The sequence below is a fragment of the Penaeus chinensis genome, chromosome 43 (genome assembly GCF_019202785.1).
Source record: "Penaeus chinensis breed Huanghai No. 1 chromosome 43, ASM1920278v2, whole genome shotgun sequence".
NCBI classification, from domain to species: Eukaryota; Metazoa; Arthropoda; class Malacostraca; order Decapoda; family Penaeidae; genus Penaeus; species Penaeus chinensis.
The window spans coordinates 15,442,856-15,460,092 of NC_061861.1; the positions used below are offsets into that span (position 1 = coordinate 15,442,856).

Consider the following 17,237-nt stretch of genomic DNA (forward strand, 5'->3'; position numbering starts at 1 on the left):
TATACGCAAACATACATGTATACGCTTAAGAAAATCTCCATGCATTCCTAACCCAATATGTACAGAAAACAGACTATAATAGTGTTTTATGCGTCATTCACACGATAAATTACTAGATAAATGTATGAAAATGTTCATGGCTCATGAGATGCTCTTCGACTATATATTCACCAAAAATGATATGTATTACAGATGAAGATAACATCCATACATATATTCCGTAGATATATCAATTCTTATTTACGCCTACAATTATCACAATAAACGCGGTTAAAAAACAGGCTTATTTGGTTTCTTTATGCGTTCACTACCCTCGAATATGAAAAAGTGATAGATCAATATTGATTCAGATTACTTTTAATCCGGTGTTCTATTTTAATATTATATTATAGGCAAAGTGTACAGAGAAATGCAATTATAAATGTATAAGGATTTATTATTCAAAAATAAATATCATATCACAGATTTCTTATCTTACGTAATCAACCGGGAAACCGATGATATTAGCAATAACCATTCTTAAAAGGGGAGATGATTGTTGAAAAATGAGGGAGGTTTGCACACGTGTTCTCCCAAACACCTGTCGAAGCAACACTTATCGAGGCCAGCACACTTGTAGTCGTTGGAACAGGTTGTGGGGGGTCCATGGAATCGTGGGCATGTTGGACGGACTTGTGGGCAATCGAGTGGCTTGGTGCCAACAGGTGTCTCTGGTTCATGCACTGTCTCGCAGCAATAGGCTTGACCTTCCGGAGTCTTGCACCAATATCTGCATTGGCTTGGGCCATTGGAGACTCCACCGCCGATAATAGCACTACCACCGTGGATACCACCACCATGGATTCCGCCTCCAAAGAGACCACCTCCGTGGACGCCACCGAAACCTCCAGGAAGGAATCTGTTGGATCCTTGTCCACCTCTCCTTCGGTCTACACCGGCGGAGACGGCCACCAGGAGGCAACACACAATCACGGCTTTGAAGCTCTGCAAGAGGAGATATCGATATTATACATATTAGTTTACTGTTGTTTTTTTCTTTAAATTGTGATTTATATCAATTGTGATTATCAAATATCTTTTAAAACAGTCGACCATATACTACAGTTCATCTTGCGACAAGCACTCACATTCATTGTAGGTTAGAGTATAGCTGTGTAATGTGGAGAATGGAGGATGCAATGTCGCTTATATACAGGAACTGGTGACCGACCCCCACCCCTCCCCTCCCCTCCCCTACCCTACCTCCCCGCCACGCCAGTAGGGATATCCCAAACCAGCGGCGTAAATATCCATGTTTCGTGTTTAGTTTTCCAGTTCACTTCGATTGGATTTTACATTCATGACGAAGGTCAATATGACAATGATAAAATGTATAGATAGAAGGAGAGAAAAAAAAAAAAAAAATCAGCAAACAGAAAAATCAGTAAATAAGGGTTAGCTATACAAAAATGGCATTTGACAAAGAAAGGGTGATTATCAGTCACCGCCTCATTCAATCACGGGAGAGGAGAGAGGAAGGGAGGGTGTAAGCAGCAAGGAATAACGACAGGAAGAAGGAAGAAGGGTAAAGCGGGGGCAAAGTGTAAGCAGGATGGAAGGAGGAAGAAGGAGGGAAGGAGGGGAAGGGTTGAAGTAGCATATGAGGCAAAGATAGATTAAGGGAGGGAAGAAAGCACAAACAGAAGGGAAGCAGGCAGAGCATGAAGGGGTAAGGGAGGGAGGGAAGACTGTACTAAGAGAGAAGGGTGAACGTAGGATGACAGGTGTCAGGGATGGATGGAGGGAATGATGGAAGGAACAGGTTACAGGCGGGGTGGGTGAAGGGAGGAAGGCGGTAGGGAAGGGGGAGGATGAAAGGAAGGGTTACTAGGTATTTTTTAAACTTTATGACGTCACGCTAACCAGTTTCTGCACAACTATGAAGTTCTGTGTCTGGTTTAACATGTGTTGCTGCAGCAGATTCATATTACGCTACAAAGTATTTCGTTAGAAGCAGATTCAGGGTTCTAAACTTCCACTTCACAAAATAAGATACAAATGTAGTATTATGATAAAATATCCTCGAATTAGATGAGAGAAGTGAATTCTCATTCATAGAGTGGTGTGATAGACATATATCTCCTTGTTTAAAATAAATTTAATGAAACACTACCCGTCAACTCAAGTGAATGAATGGCAACACTTTACGCGAAGACCTGTTCCTTATTCTGTGGCGTCATTGGCCACAAATCTGATGACGTCACTGTGACGACACCTTCAAAATTCCAGTGTTTTTTTCTCCAGCTGGACTCCCTCTGTTGTAGCTTTGTAACTTTTCTCTTTGTTTTTTGAGTATTTGCATGGACGATATTATATGAGTATATGTGAGCATTTGTGTATTCACTAGCCCTTTTATCGTTATCAAGATAGTAATAACCAGTAATGGGAATTCTGCATCGAAACTATTGCCTATAACATCATGTGTTTTACGCCATTCACAATGGAATAAGTTAGGTTTTTATGGTTGGTTAAGATCACTGTACTTCATATCAATATTCGGTTGATTATAATCTATAAGGAAGGATCAAATAAATGCAAGGGATATATACATACATACATTTATGCATATATATATAGATGATTATTTGCTTGTTTGTTTGTTGTGTATTCGTTTGTGCGTGTCAAAGGAGTTTAGTTCTCGCCACCGAAGCAATGACGGTGACCCCTCAGCATGGACGATCACTTCGCTCCGATCTTCTTGACTGATCACATGTGAGTACATCGATTTGGACGATCTCTATATTTATATTATGACTATACTGACTTGTATTAAAAACTATATATCTACCATATGCTAACATCTGTGAAATTGGGAAAAATCCTCGTACCGATAGTAATGAACTCTGTTTTCAGTTTCCTTCAATAACCCATGATAAGAGTTTCATTATCAAGCTGAAGCTCCACGAATCCCAACACCTGTATAGGCGCCTATCTCAGTGCAACGACCCTTGGCGCCACGGACTCGCTTATATACGGCTCGTTAACTATATTATCAATTTACTTAATGTTTCATACTGTTTCACTTCTAAATATTTGTGAATATGCAACTGGATTATGAGAATACGTCCCTTTTATTCCTCGAAAAGCTAAATCATCCACATATTTAAAAAAAAAGGAGAGGGGGGCATATCAAATAGAAAACCCTGATAATATTATATGTAAACGCGAACCGATGACTTATTATTAACATTTGAAGGGGGAGATGATTATCAAGAAGGATAAATAATATATATATTTTTGGCACGATACTCTGTATAATCCTCTGAGATCTGTTGTTAAAATGGGGATCGAAAGAATAAACAGACATCAGAAAGATGAGTATTCATTAAGCATTCATAGATTTATTATAAGAAAATAGTAGTATGAAATCGCAGCCTTTCGCATCATTACCAGCCTGGTAATTCACAATGTCTCTTGAAAAACGTTTGTGCGTGTGTTTTTGAAAACATGGAAATGCAGGTATAAATGGATACGCATACTTAAATCTCCATTTATCCTTATCTAATTTATTCAGAAAACTGCTTATAAAAGAAATGTTTTATGCATCATTCATTGATACAATAAATGAGTCGGTTTTTTCACATTTTCACGGCTTATGAGATTGATTAGAAATAATAAGTATATCAGATGAAGATAGAATTTAGACGCATCAAATACATATGCACCGCAAACATATTAATTCTTATTCAAACTCATATTTGTCACAGTGAATTCGATTCAACGAAAAACTAGGCTTAATTGTTGTTGTTGTTTTTTTGTATTTATTACCTTTCTGTTAAAAAAAGTGAAAGATTATTACGTATTCAGATTAGTTTTATTCCAGTGTTCTATTTCGTTATTATAATATAGCCGAAGGGAACAAAGAAAGGCAAGTATAAACATATAAAGATTTCTTATTCATAAATAAATATCTACAAATCACAGATTTCCTATCTTCCATTATCAACCGGAAAACCGAGGGCTATTTATAAGCAATAACCACCCTTAAAAGGGGAGACGGTTATTGAAAAAGGAGGGAGGTTTGCACACGTGTTCTCCCAAACACCTGTCAAAGCAACACTTATCGAGGCCAGCACACTTGTAGTCGTTGGAACAGGTAGTGGGGGGCCCATGGAAACGTGGGCATGTGGGACGGACTTGTGGGCAAGTGAGTGGTTTGGTACCAACAGGTGTCTCTGGTTCATGCACCGTCTCGCAGCAGTAGGCTTGACCCTCCGGAGTCTTGCACCAATATCTGCATTCACTTGGGCCATTGGAGATTCCACCACCGATAATAGCACTACCACCGTGGATTCCGCCACCATGGATACCGCCACCATGAATTCCACCATGGATTCCGCCACTATTAAAACCGCCGCCGAAGAGACCACCTCCGTGGACACCACCGAAGCCTCCAGGAAGGAATCTGTTGGATCCTTGTCCACCTCTCCTTCGGTCTACACCGGCGGAGACGGCCACCAGGAGGCAACACACAATCACGGCTTTGATGCTCTGCAAGAGAAAATAAGGGAATTATCCATCGTGATACATATTGGTTTATCATTGTAAAATTATGTTTAATTTGTAATCAATCAAGTTCATAAGAGGATATGAACATCAAAATGCCTCTAAAACAGTCAACCATAAATATATGGCATCTTGCAAGTAGCACTCACATTCATTGTTGGTTAAAAGTTAGCTGTGTAATACGAAGAGTGGAAGTGCAACATCGCTTATATACAGGAACTGCCGGCCGCCTCCCCTCCCCCTCCCCAACCTCTCCGCCTCGCCAGTCGGGATATCCCAAGTCAGCGGCACTTCCTGGTATCGAGTTTGGTATTTCATTTTGCTTTTTGCCAAATACTTTTATTCCTTTTACCTCATTTTCACTGATGATAAAGATCAAGTGATAGAATGTAAAATTCTTGAGGTTGGCAACACTCCAACTTATACTTGTACTTTCCTCTATGACGTCATCAGCCATGGATTCAATGACAGTTCCCTTCCAGCTGATCGCTGTTTAAGTTTTCTCTATTCTTTTGCTTCTCTCTTCTCTCTCTCTCTTTATTCTTTTCTCTCTCCCTTCCTCTCCCCCTTCTCTCTTTCTTCCTCCCCCCCTCTCTCCACCCCTCTCCCCCCCTGTCTCTGAATAGCTGCTGCTCTCCATCTTCCTTTTTTTCGGAAAACTAATCAGCAATTGATTTATTAATTAGCGATATATTGATAGATGAAAACGATGGGAAGAAAATGGCAAAATAAAGTTAAGATAAGAGAAATAAGCAATCTCGAAGGAGTGGAATCTAAAGACTTATATACATACATATTTATAATCAAATGTAGCGTGAGTGCATTGTAGATATTTTATTTTTTTCTGATTAAGACTTAATCCAAAAATCTTAATCTATTTCCACAGCATAAAAAATAATCCTAAAAGTAATGGACTAATAGTAGAAAATAGAAAATCCCACTAGAATACGTACTAGGGTGTCTGATTCCTCCGTGGAGAGCGTGGAGAGGAGAGAGGGAGGGAAGGAAGGAGGAGGAAGTAAAGTGCAAGCAGAATGGAAGGAGTAAGGGGTAGAACGGAGGAAGGAAGAGTGTGAGTGTAAACAGTACGGACGGACGGAAGGAGGGGAGCGGTAGTGCAAGCACGTTGGGAGATGGAAGGGGAGTAAAGCTGGAGTAGGGTTCAATCTGGATGGAATGAGGAATATAAGAAAGAAAGAAGGGTAGAGGGCACAAATATAACGGAAAGGAAACAGATAAAAGAGGAAGAGAGGGAGGGGAGAGTGCAAGCAGGATAGGTGACAAGGAGGAATTATGAGAGAGAAGAGGGTTATAAATAGAATGAAAGGATATAGTAAGGAAGGAAGGCGGAGAAAAGTGCAAGTAGGGTGGAAGGTGTCGGACATGGAGGGAGGGAGAGGGAAGGAGGGAATGAGGGAAGGGGCAGGTAAGAGGCAGGATATATAGAGGAAGTTAGGCAGGGAGGGGAAATGTGCAAGGAAAGGTTGCCAGGTACTTTCCAAACTCTATGACATCACACTAACTAGCTTCGGTATAACGATGGGGATCTATATCTGTTTATCGTATGTTGCTGCAGTAGATTCATATTTCACTCTCCACTACTTTTTCAGAAACAGATTCAGGATGTATTAAGCTTGCATTTTTTTAAATAAGATACATGCATATATGTACATATACACAAGCGTATGTCTATATGAATATGTAAACACTTGTATTTTCGCAACACCTTTCAAAATTTTGAAAACATTGATACCCAAAAATGGAATCTACAAAGGAATCTATATAACAATCAATTTATCTAATATGTGTTTTATGCCATTCACAATACCATAAAGTAGGATTTTATAGTTGCGTGAGATCAATGTACTTTATATATATGTTCAATTTGATTATAATCTAAATATAGGGTTTAAACAATCGCAAGAAAATATAAATATATGATTTATTATCAAAATATAAATATCTAACAATCACAGATTTACTATCTTCCGTTATTAATCGGAAAATCGATGACTCTTTATTGGCGATAAGCACCTTCAAAAGGGGAGATGGTTATTGAAAAATGAAGGAGGTTTGCACACGTGTTCTCCCAAACACCTGTCGAAGCAACACTTATCGAGGCCAGCACACTTGTAGTCGTTGGAACAGGTAGTGGGGGGCCCATGGAATCGTGGGCATGTGGGACGGACTTGTGGGCAAGTGAGTGGCTTGGTGCCAACTGGTGTCTCTGGTTCATGCACCGTCTCACAGCAGTAGGCTTGACCCTCCGGAGTCTTGCACCAATATCTGCACTCGCTTGGGCCAGTGGAGATTCCACCACCGATAATAACACTGCCACCGTGGATTCCGCCACCATGGATACCGCCACCATGAATTCCACCACCATGGATTCCGCCACCATTAAAACCGCCTCCAAAGAGACCGCCTCCGTGGACGCCACCGAAGCCTCCGGGAAGGAATCTGTTGGATCCTTGTCCACCTCTCTTTCGGTCTACACCGGCGGAGACGGCCACCAGGAGGCAACACACAATCACGGCTTTGATGCTCTGCAAGAAGAGATATGGAAATTATACATTGTGATACATATTGGTTTACTGCTGTTAAATTTTAAAATATATAATTTATAGTCATATTCACAACCGAATATGAACATCAAAATGTCGGACATATATATTATAGTGCATCTTACACCAAGTACTCACATTCATTGTTGGTTAAAGTTTAGCTGTGTAATGTGAAGAGTGGAAGATGCAACGTCGCTTATATACAGGAACTGGTGGCTCACCCCTCCCCCCTCCCCAACCTCTCCGCCACGCCAGACGGGATATCCCAAGCCAGCGGCGTAAATTTCCATGTACCGTATATGGTTTTCCAGTTAATTTCTTGCGAAATACCTTGATTCCTCTTTCCTTTCCTCACTGATGATGAAGATCAAAGTGACAATGATAAAATGTGTAGATGCAAAGAGAGAAGGGGGAAAAAAATCATCTAACAGAAAAAAAACCGTTTAGTTAGAAAATATGGGTCAGATATACAAAATGGATTTTGACAAAGGATGATTATCAGCATGATGGAAGAAGGAAGGAGGGTAAAGCGGTGGCAGGGTGTAGGCATTAGGAAAAAAGGAAGAAAAGGAGGGAAGGAGGGTGCAAGCAGGATGGAAGGAGAGAGGAAGGAGGGGAAGGGTACAATCAGTGTAGGAGGCATGAAGGATTGAGGGAGGGAAGAGAGCACAAACAGAATGGAAGGAAGCAGTGGATGAGGGTTAAGGGAGGGAGGGAAGAATGTACAAAGACATTGAAAGGAGATAGGGGAAGGGAAAGAGAGAAGGGTGCAGGTTGGACGGGAGGTGTAAAGGATGGATGAAGGGAATGATGGAAGGAGCAGGTTACAGGCAGGATGGAAGAAGGGAGAGAAGTGAATTCGCATTCTTAGACTGATGTGATAGCCACATATTTACTTAAAGCAAATTTAATTAAGCATTACCTGTCAACTCAAGTGAATGAATGAGAAAAAAGAGAATATCCTGAAGATGGCAACACTTTACGCGAAGACCCGTTCTATATTCTGTGACGTCATTAGCCACAAACTTGATGACGCCACTGTGACGACGTCTTCTAAATTCCAGTGATATTTTTTTCGCTGTATATTTTCCCTCCCCCTGATGTTGTAGCTTTGTAACTTCTCTCCTCGTTTTTTGAATGTCCCCAAGGACGATACTATATAGGCATATGTAAATATTTGCGTATTTACTAGCCATTTCATCGTCTTTAGGATAGTGATAACCAGAAGTGGGGAAAACCTCAATCAAAGGAATAACCATCGAAACCATTGCCTACAATATCATGTGTTTTACTCCAAAGACAGTGCAGTAAATTAGGCTCACATGGTTGGTTAAGATCAATGTACTTCATATCAATGTTCAGTTGATTTTAATCTATAAGGAGGGATTAAATAGATGCAACGTACAATCATATATACATATGTATATGTATATATATGTAAAGAGTTTTTCATTTGGTCATGGTTTCATATCAGTCGATGCTTCCAGCCGCCGGCTGATTATTTGAATGTTTGTTTTGGTGTGAGTGTGTGTTCGTTTGTGCGTGTGAAAGGAGTTTAGCAACCCATCAACATGGACGGTCACTTTGCTTCGATCTTCTCGGCTGATCACATGTGAGTATGTCGATTTGGACGATCTCTATATATATGTTATGGCTATACTGACTTGTATCAAAAACTACACGTCTACCATATTTTGACATCTGTGGAATTTACAAAGATCCTGGTACCCATAGTTATGAATCGTGCTTTCAGCCTCCTTCTATAGCACATGCACGAACGAGAGATAAGAGCTCCATTTTCAAGCTCAAACTCAGTGGAATATGTTTGCTGGAAAACGTTGTGCGTGTTTCTGAAAACATGGAAACGCACGTATACATGGATACGCATACTTAAATCTCCAAGTATTCCTAGTTTAACGTATTAAGACAATAGTGCCTATAAGAATAAGTATTTTATGTATCATTCACGATACGATAAATTAGTAGTAAAATGTTTGCGTTTTTTCAAGGGCTATGAGATTCACCAGAAATTACATGTATTTCAATTGAAGATAAAACTCAGTTAAGTTATTCATTCTTATTCACAATTATATTTGTCATAATGAACTCGATTCAACCAAAAACTAGACTTGCTTAGTTTCTCTGTGTAATTACTATCCTATCTGATAAAAAGTGATTAATATACATTCGTATGACTTTTAATTCAGTGCTCTATTTGATTATGATGTAGACGAAGGGAACAAAGAAATGCAGTGTAAGTATAAACATGTAAGGATTTATTATCAAAAAATAAATATCTACAAATCACAGATTTCCTATCTTCCGTCATCAGCCGGAACACCGATGGTTCTCTATTTATAAAAAAAAAACATCTTTAAAATGGGAGATGGTTATTGAAATATGAGGGTGGTTTGCATACGTGTTCTCCCAAACACCTGTCGAAGCAACACTTATCGAGGCCAGCACACTTGTAGTCGTTGGAACAGGTAGTGGGGGGCCCATGGAAACGTGGGCATGTTGGACGGACTTGTGGGCAATTGAGTGGCTTGGTGCCAACAGGTGTCTCTGGTTCATGCACTGTCTCGCAGCAGTAGGCTTGACCCTCCGGAGTCTTGCACCAATATCTGCATTCACTTGGGCCATTGGAGATTCCACCACTGATAATTGCACTACCACCGTGGATTCCACCACTATGGATACCTCCACCATGAATTCCACCATGAATTCCGCCGCCTAAGAGACCACCTCCGTGGACGCCACCGAAGCCTCCGGGAAGGAATCTGTTGGATCCTTGTCCACCTCTCCTTCGGTCTACACCGGCAGAGACTGCCACCAGGAGGCAACACACAATCACGGCTTTGATGCTCTGTAAGAGAAAATAAGGGAATTATCCATCGTGCTTCATATTGGTTTATCTTTGTTAAAGTAAAATGATGTATAATTTATAATCAAACAAGTTCATAACAGGATATGAACATCAAAATGGCTGTGAAACGATGGAACATAAATAATGTAAGGCATATTGCAAATAGCACTCACATTCATTGTTGGTTTGAGGTTAGCTGTGTAATGTGAAGAGTGGAAGGACAACGTCGCTTATATACAGGAACTGGCGGCCGCCTCTCCTCCCCCTCCCCAACCTCTCCGCCTCGCCAGTCGGGATATCCCAAGTCAGCGGCACTTCCTGGTATCGAGTTTGGTATTTCATTTTGCTTTTTGCCAAATACTTTTATTCCTTTTACCTCATTTTCACTGATGATAAAGATCAAGTGATAAAATGTAAAATTCTTGAGGTTGGCAACACTCCAACTTATACTTGTACTTTCCTCTATGACGTCATCAGCCATGGATTCAATGACAGTTCCCTTCCAGCTGATCGCTGTTTAAGTTTTCTCTATTCTTTTGCTTCTCTCTTCTCTCTCTCTCTTTATTCTTTTCTCTCTCCCTTCCTCTCCCCCTTCTCTCTTTCTTCCTCCCCCCCTCTCTCCACCCCTCTCCCCCCCTGTCTCTGAATAGCTGCTGCTCTCCATCTTCCTTTTTTTCGGAAAACTAATCAGCAATTGATTTATTAATTAGCGATATATTGATAGATGAAAACGATGGGAAGAAAATGGCAAAATAAAGTTAAGATAAGAGAAATAAGCAATCTCGAAGGAGTGGAATCTAAAGACTTATATACATACATATTTATAATCGAATGTAGTGTGAGTGCATTGTAGATATTTTATTTTTTTCTGATTAAGACTTAATCCAAAAATCTTAATCTATTTCCACAGCATAAAAAATAATCCTAAAAGTAATGGACTAATAGTAGAAAATAGAAAATCCCACTAGAATACGTACTAGGGTGTCTGATTCCTCCGTGGAGAGCGTGGAGAGGAGAGAGGGAGGGAAGGAAGGAGGAGGAAGTAAAGTGCAAGCAGAATGGAAGGAGTAAGGGGTAGAACGGAGGAAGGAAGAGTGTGAGTGTAAACAGTACGGACGGACGGAAGGAGGGGAGCGGTAGTGCAAGCACGTTGGGAGATGGAAGGGGAGTAAAGCTGGAGTAGGGTTCAATCTGGATGGAATGAGGAATATAAGAAAGAAAGAAGGGTAGAGGGCACAAATATAACGGAAAGGAAACGGATAAAGGAGGAAGAGAGGGAGGGGAGAGTGCAAGCAGGATAGGTGACAAGGAGGAATTATGAGAGAGAAGAGGGTTATAAATAGAATGAAAGGAAATAGTAAGGAAGGAAGGCGGAGAAAAGTGCAAGTAGGGTGGAAGGTGTCGGGCATGGAGGGAGGGAGAGGGAAGGAGGGAATGAGGGAAGGGGCAGGTAAGAGGCAGGATATATAGAGGAAGTTAGGCAGGGAGGGGGAAATGTGCAAGGAAAGGTTGCCAGGTACTTTCCAAACTCTATGACATCACACTAACTAGCTTCGGTATAACGATGGGGATCTATATCTGTTTATCGTATGTTGCTGCAGCAGATTCATATTTCACTCTCCACTACTTTTTCAGAAACAGATTCAGGATGTATTAAGCTTGCATTTTTTAAAATAAGATACATGCATATATGTACATATAAACAAGCGTATGTCTATATGAATATGTAAACACTTGTATTTTCGCAACACCTTTCAAAATTTTGAAAACATTGATACCCAAAAATGGAATCTACAAAGGAATCTATATAACAATCAATTTATCTAATATGTGTTTTATGCCATTCACAATACCATAAAGTAGGATTTTATAGTTGCGTGAGATCAATGTACTTTATATATATGTTCAATTTGATTATAATCTAAATATAGGGTTTAAACAATCGCAAGAAAATATAAATATATGATTTATTATCAAAATATAAATATCTAACAATCACAGATTTACTATCTTCCGTTATTAATCGGAAAATCGATGACTCTTTATTGGCGATAAGCACCTTTAAAAGGGGAGATGGTTATTGAAAAATGAAGGAGGTTTGCACACGTGTTCTCCCAAACACCTGTCGAAGCAACACTTATCGAGGCCAGCACACTTGTAGTCGTTGGAACAGGTAGTGGGGGGCCCATGGAATCGTGGGCATGTGGGACGGACTTGTGGGCAAGTGAGTGGCTTGGTGCCAACTGGTGTCTCTGGTTCATGCACCGTCTCACAGCAGTAGGCTTGACCCTCCGGAGTCTTGCACCAATATCTGCACTCGCTTGGGCCAGTGGAGATTCCACCACCGATAATAACACTGCCACCGTGGATTCCGCCACCATGGATACCGCCACCATGAATTCCACCACCATGGATTCCGCCACTATTAAAACCGCCTCCAAAGAGACCGCCTCCGTGGACGCCACCGAAGCCTCCGGGAAGGAATCTGTTGGATCCTTGTCCACCTCTCTTTCGGTCTACACCGGCGGAGACGGCCACCAGGAGGCAACACACAATCACGGCTTTGATGCTCTGCAAGAAGAGATATGGAAATTATACATTGTGATACATATTGGTTTACTGCTGTTAAATTTTAAAATATATAATTTATAGTCATATTCACAACCGAATATGAACATCAAAATGTCGGACATATATATTATAGTGCATCTTACACCAAGTACTCACATTCATTGCTGGTTAAAGTTTAGCTGTGTAATGTGAAGAGTGGAAGATGCAACGTCGCTTATATACAGGAACTGGTGGCCGACCCCTGCCCCCTCCCCAACCTCTCCGCCACGCCAGACGGGATATCCCAAGCCAGCGGCGTAAATTTCCATGTACCGTATATGGTTTTCCAGTTAATTTCTTGCGAAATACCTTGATTCCTCTTTCCTTTCCTCACTGATGATGAAGATCAAAGTGACAATGATAAAATGTGTAGATGCAAAGAGAGAAGGGGGGAAAAAATCATCTAACAGAAAAAAAACCGTTTAGTTAGAAAATATGGGTCAGATATACAAAATGGATTTTGACAAAGGATGATTATCAGCATGATGGAAGAAGGAAGGAGGGTAAAGCGGTGGCAGGGTGTAGGCATTAGGAAAAAAGGAAGAAAAGGAGGGAAGGAGGGTGCAAGCAGGATGGAAGGAGAGAGGAAGGAGGGGAAGGGTACAATCAGTGTAGGAGGCATGAAGGATTGAGGGAGGGAAGAGAGCACAAACAGAATGGAAGGAAGCAGTGGATGAGGGTTAAGGGAGGGAGGGAAGAATGTACAAAGACATTGAAAGGAGATAGGGGAAGGGAAAGAGAGAAGGGTGCAGGTTGTACGGGAGGTGTAAAGGATGGATGAAGGGAATGATGGAAGGAGCAGGTTACAGGCAGGATGGAAGAAGGGAGAGAAGTGAATTCGCATTCTTAGACTGATGTGATAGCCACATATTTACTTAAAGCAAATTTAATTAAGCATTACCTGTCAACTCAAGTGAATGAATGAGAAAAAAGAGAAGAGATATCCTGAAGATGGCAACACTTTACGCGAAGACCCGTTCTATATTCTGTGACGTCATTAGCCACAAACTTGATGACGTCACTGTGACGACGTCTTCTAAATTCCAGTGATATTTTTTCGCTGGATATTTTCCCTCCCCCTGATGTTGCAGCTTTGTAACTTCTCTCCTCGTTTTTTTAATGTCCCCAAGGACGATACTATATAGACATATGTAAATATTTGCGTATTTACAAGCCATTTCATCGTCTTTAGGATAGTGATAACCAGAAGTGGGGAAAACCTCAATCAAAGGAATAACCATCGAAACCATTGCCTACAATATCATGTGTTTTACTCCAGAGACAGTGCAGTAAATTAGGCTCACATGGTTGGTTAAGATCAATGTACTTCATATCAATGTTCAGTTGATTTTATCTATAAGGAGGGATTAAATAGATGCAAGGTACACTCATATATAAATATATATATGTATATTTATGTAAAGAGTTTTTCATTTGGTCATGGTTTCATATCAGTCGATGCTTCCAGCCGCCGGCTGATTATTTGCATGTTTGTTTTGTTGTGAGTGTGTGTTCGTTTGTGCGTGTGAAAGCAGTTTAGCAACCCCTCAACATGGACGGTCACTTTGCTCCGATCTTCTCGGCTGATCACATGTGAGTATGTCGATTTGGACGATCTCTATATATATGTTATGGCTATACTGACTTGTATCAAAAACTACACGTCTACCATATTTTAACATCTGTGGAATTTACAAAGATCCTGGTACCCATAGTAATGAATCATGCTTTCAGCCTCCTTCTATAGCACATGAACGAACGAGAGATAAGAGCTCCATTTTCAAGCTCAAGCTCAGTGGAATATGTTTGCTGGAAAACGTTGTGCGTATAAGTATTTTATGTATCATTCACGATACGATAAATTAGTAGTAAAATGTTTGAATAATTTCAAGGGCTATGAGATTTACCAGAAATTACTTGTATTTCAATTGAAGATAAAACTCAGTTAAGTTAATTATTCTTATTCACAATTATATTTGTCATAATGAACTCGATTCAACCAAAAACTAGACTTTCTTAGTTTCTCAGTGTAATTGCTATCCTATCTGATAAAAAGTGATAGATTAATAAACATTCGTATGACTTTTAATTCAGTGCTCTATTTGATTATGATGTAGACGAAGGAAACAAAGAAATGCAGGGTAAGTATAAACATGTAAGGATTTATTATAAAAAAATAAATATCTACAAATCACAGATTTCCTATCTTCCGTCATCAGCCGGAACACCGATGGTTTTTTATTTACAATAACCATAATTAAAAGGGGAGATGGTTATTGAAATATGAGGGAGGTTTGCACACGTGTTCTCCCAAACACCTGTCGAAGCAACACTTATCGAGGCCAGCACACTTGTAGTCGTTGGAACAGGTAGTGGGGGGCCCATGGAAACGTGGGCATGTTGGACGGACTTGTGGGCAATCGAGTGGCTTGGTACCAACAGGTGTCTCTGGTTCATGCACCGTCTCGCAGCAGTAGGCTTGACCCTCCGGAGTCTTGCACCAATATCTGCATTCACTTGGGCCGTTGGAGATTCCACCACTGATAATTGCACTACCACCGTGGATTCCACCACTTTGGATACCTCCACCATGAATTCCACCATGAATTCCGCCGCCTAAGAGACCAACTCCGTGGACGCCACCGAAGCCTCCGGGAAGGAATCTGTTGGATCCTTGTCCACCTCTCCTTCGGTCTACACCGGCCGAGACTGCCACCAGGAGGCAACACACAATCACGGCTTTGATGCTCTGTAAGAGAAAATAAGGGAATTATCCATCGTGATGCATATTGGTTTATCTTTGTTGAAGTAAAATTATGTATAATGTATAATCAAACAAGTTCATAACAGGATATGAACATCAAAATGGCTGTAAAAACGGTGGAACATAAATACTGTAAGGCATTGCAAATAGCACTCACATTCATTGTTGGTTTGAGGTTAGCTGTGTAATGTGAAGAGTGGAAGTACAACGTCGCTTATATACAGGAACTGGCGGCCGCCTCTCCTCCCCCTCCCCAACCTCTCCGCTTCGCCAGTCGGGATATCCCACACCAGCGGCATACCCTGGTATCGTGTTTAGTTTTCGATTTCGAAATACTTTGATTCCTTTTTCCTTGTTTTCATGGATGTCAAAAAGGAAAATGACAGTGATGAAATGTGAAGGTGGAAAAGTCTGGTAACAGGAAAATCAGCGTTTCAGTAGATAATACGAATCTACAGAATATCTTGACATGAATATGAAGTTACAAAATTGTTACTTATACAAGCAGGCCGATTATCAGTGTTGTTATCAGCTTCTACCAAGTTACCTTCATTCCGTCCAACTTAAATAGTCGATTCACTTAATTACGAGGAAGAACTCGCTAACAATCTTAATAATCCCCTTTTCATATAGTGTCTGTAAATCAGTTTCATAAACGTCAGGGGACAGAGAATCAACGGAAAACTACTTTTACACGTGCGAGGTGGCTTCAGCTCGGTCTAAATGCAACATGTAATGTAAGTACTACGAGATAGTTCGGTGAAAAAAACGGAGGCAAAAAATATTGACGTTGACAACATTCCATGCGGTGGTTATTAGACTTGTACTTTCCTCTGTGACGTCATCAGCCGTGCACTCAGTGACGTTGCCTTCCAGATCGTTGTTTAAGTTTTCTCTTTATTTTTCTTCTTTCTTCTCTCTCTTTCCCTCCTCATTCTTCATCTCTCTCTATATATCTTTCTGTTCCGTTTTTTAAAACCTATTTAGCAATTAATTTATAAATTCTTTTCTTCTTCCTCTTCTTCCTCTCTCTCTCTCTCTTTCTCTCTCTCTCTCTCTCCTTCTCGCTCTCTCTTATTCCCCCTCCTTCTCTCTCTCCCTTCCTCCCCCCCTCCCCGTCTCTCAATAGCTACTGCTCTCCATTTTTTTCGGAAAACGAATCAGTAATTGATTAATTAATTAGCAAAGATATACTGATAAATGGAAACGAAGAGATGAAGAAAAGGGCAAAATAAGTTAATATAGGAGAATATCTTGAAGGAGTGGAAGCTTATGACTTATATACATAGATTTATGTCATTCACATTTACCAATGTTTTAGTGTTTGTACTGGTATTATATTCATCTTTCGACGGGTGTTTTGAAGAAGCTCCCTTCACAGTCTCAGGATTATTTCCCTTTTCATACGCTTATAATCTGCTTTATAGATACTATTTTCTTTTCTTTTTCTAATAATAATACTTAAACAAAGTTTTAATTCCTTCATTACCACAGCATAAACAATGAATTCTAAAAGTATTGGACCAATGACAGGTTATGTTTTAAAAAATCTCAATAGAAAGCAACAGGGTGTCTGATTCTTCCCTGAGAGGAGAGAGGCAGACAGGGGGGGGGGGGGGGGAGCAGAATGGAAGGAGTAAGGAGTAGGACGGAGAAAGGGAGAGTGTGTGTCAACAGGACGGGAGGACGGAAGGAGGGGGCGGTAGTGCAAGATGGATGGGAAGCAAAACTGGGGTAGGGTTCAAGCTGGATGGAATGAGGAATAGAAGAATGGAAGAAAGGAAGAGGGCATAAATATAACAGAAAGGAGACAGACAGAGGAGGCAGAGAGGGGGGGGGGGGTGCAAACAGGATAGGTGGCTGAGCATTATGAAAGAAGAAGGTACAA

At 40.6% G+C, this 17,237-nt stretch overlaps 4 protein-coding genes across 7 annotated transcripts in view; all 4 read right to left on the reverse strand.

Annotated features, from left to right (window-relative positions):
* Positions 1 to 7,273, reverse strand: part of LOC125048185 (vicilin-like seed storage protein At2g28490) — a 26,033-nt gene extending 18,760 nt beyond the window's left edge. Inside the window, exons 1-3 of one of the 2 annotated variants that reach the window (XM_047646753.1) lie at positions 7,248 to 7,273; positions 6,929 to 7,091; positions 6,473 to 6,898 (exon numbers count right to left, since the gene is read on the reverse strand). In XM_047646753.1, coding sequence (XP_047502709.1) covers positions 6,582 to 6,898; positions 6,929 to 7,091; positions 7,248 to 7,253 — 486 coding nt within the window. In that variant the 5' untranslated portion in view covers positions 7,254 to 7,273 and the 3' untranslated portion in view covers positions 6,473 to 6,581. Of the gene's footprint in view, positions 1 to 6,472; positions 6,899 to 6,928; positions 7,092 to 7,247 lie in introns of those variants that run through there. The other variant, XM_047646754.1, reaches the window with a different exon arrangement.
* On the reverse strand, positions 342 to 1,139 carry LOC125048189. The gene is made up of 2 exons (XM_047646759.1): positions 1,128 to 1,139; positions 342 to 984 (listed from the first exon to the last, which is right to left on the reverse strand). The coding sequence occupies exons 1-2, from the start codon at positions 1,131 to 1,133 to the stop codon at positions 520 to 522; spliced, it is 471 nt and encodes a 156-aa protein (XP_047502715.1). The 5' UTR covers positions 1,134 to 1,139; the 3' UTR covers positions 342 to 519.
* On the reverse strand, positions 3,915 to 15,795 carry LOC125048181 (chaperone protein DnaJ-like). Of its 3 annotated transcripts, XM_047646749.1 has the most exons (3): positions 15,507 to 15,795; positions 14,850 to 15,334; positions 3,915 to 4,030 (listed from the first exon to the last, which is right to left on the reverse strand). In XM_047646749.1, exons 1-3 carry the CDS (start codon positions 15,510 to 15,512, stop codon positions 4,024 to 4,026), a joined length of 498 nt encoding a protein of 165 aa, XP_047502705.1. In that variant the 5' UTR covers positions 15,513 to 15,795; the 3' UTR covers positions 3,915 to 4,023. The 3 variants fall into 3 exon arrangements, with proteins under 3 accessions (XP_047502705.1, XP_047502704.1, XP_047502703.1); XM_047646748.1 differs by lacking the exons at positions 3,915 to 4,030; positions 14,850 to 15,334 and adding an exon at positions 11,929 to 12,546 and having other exon boundaries at positions 15,507 to 15,519; XM_047646747.1 differs by lacking the exons at positions 3,915 to 4,030; positions 14,850 to 15,334; positions 15,507 to 15,795 and adding exons at positions 11,929 to 12,546; positions 12,703 to 13,323.
* LOC125048184 lies at positions 9,365 to 10,235 on the reverse strand. The gene is made up of 2 exons (XM_047646752.1): positions 10,149 to 10,235; positions 9,365 to 9,975 (listed from the first exon to the last, which is right to left on the reverse strand). Exons 1-2 carry the CDS (start codon positions 10,152 to 10,154, stop codon positions 9,484 to 9,486), a joined length of 498 nt encoding a protein of 165 aa, XP_047502708.1. The 5' UTR covers positions 10,155 to 10,235; the 3' UTR covers positions 9,365 to 9,483.
* Positions 15,796 to 17,237: the final 1,442 nt, after the last annotated feature.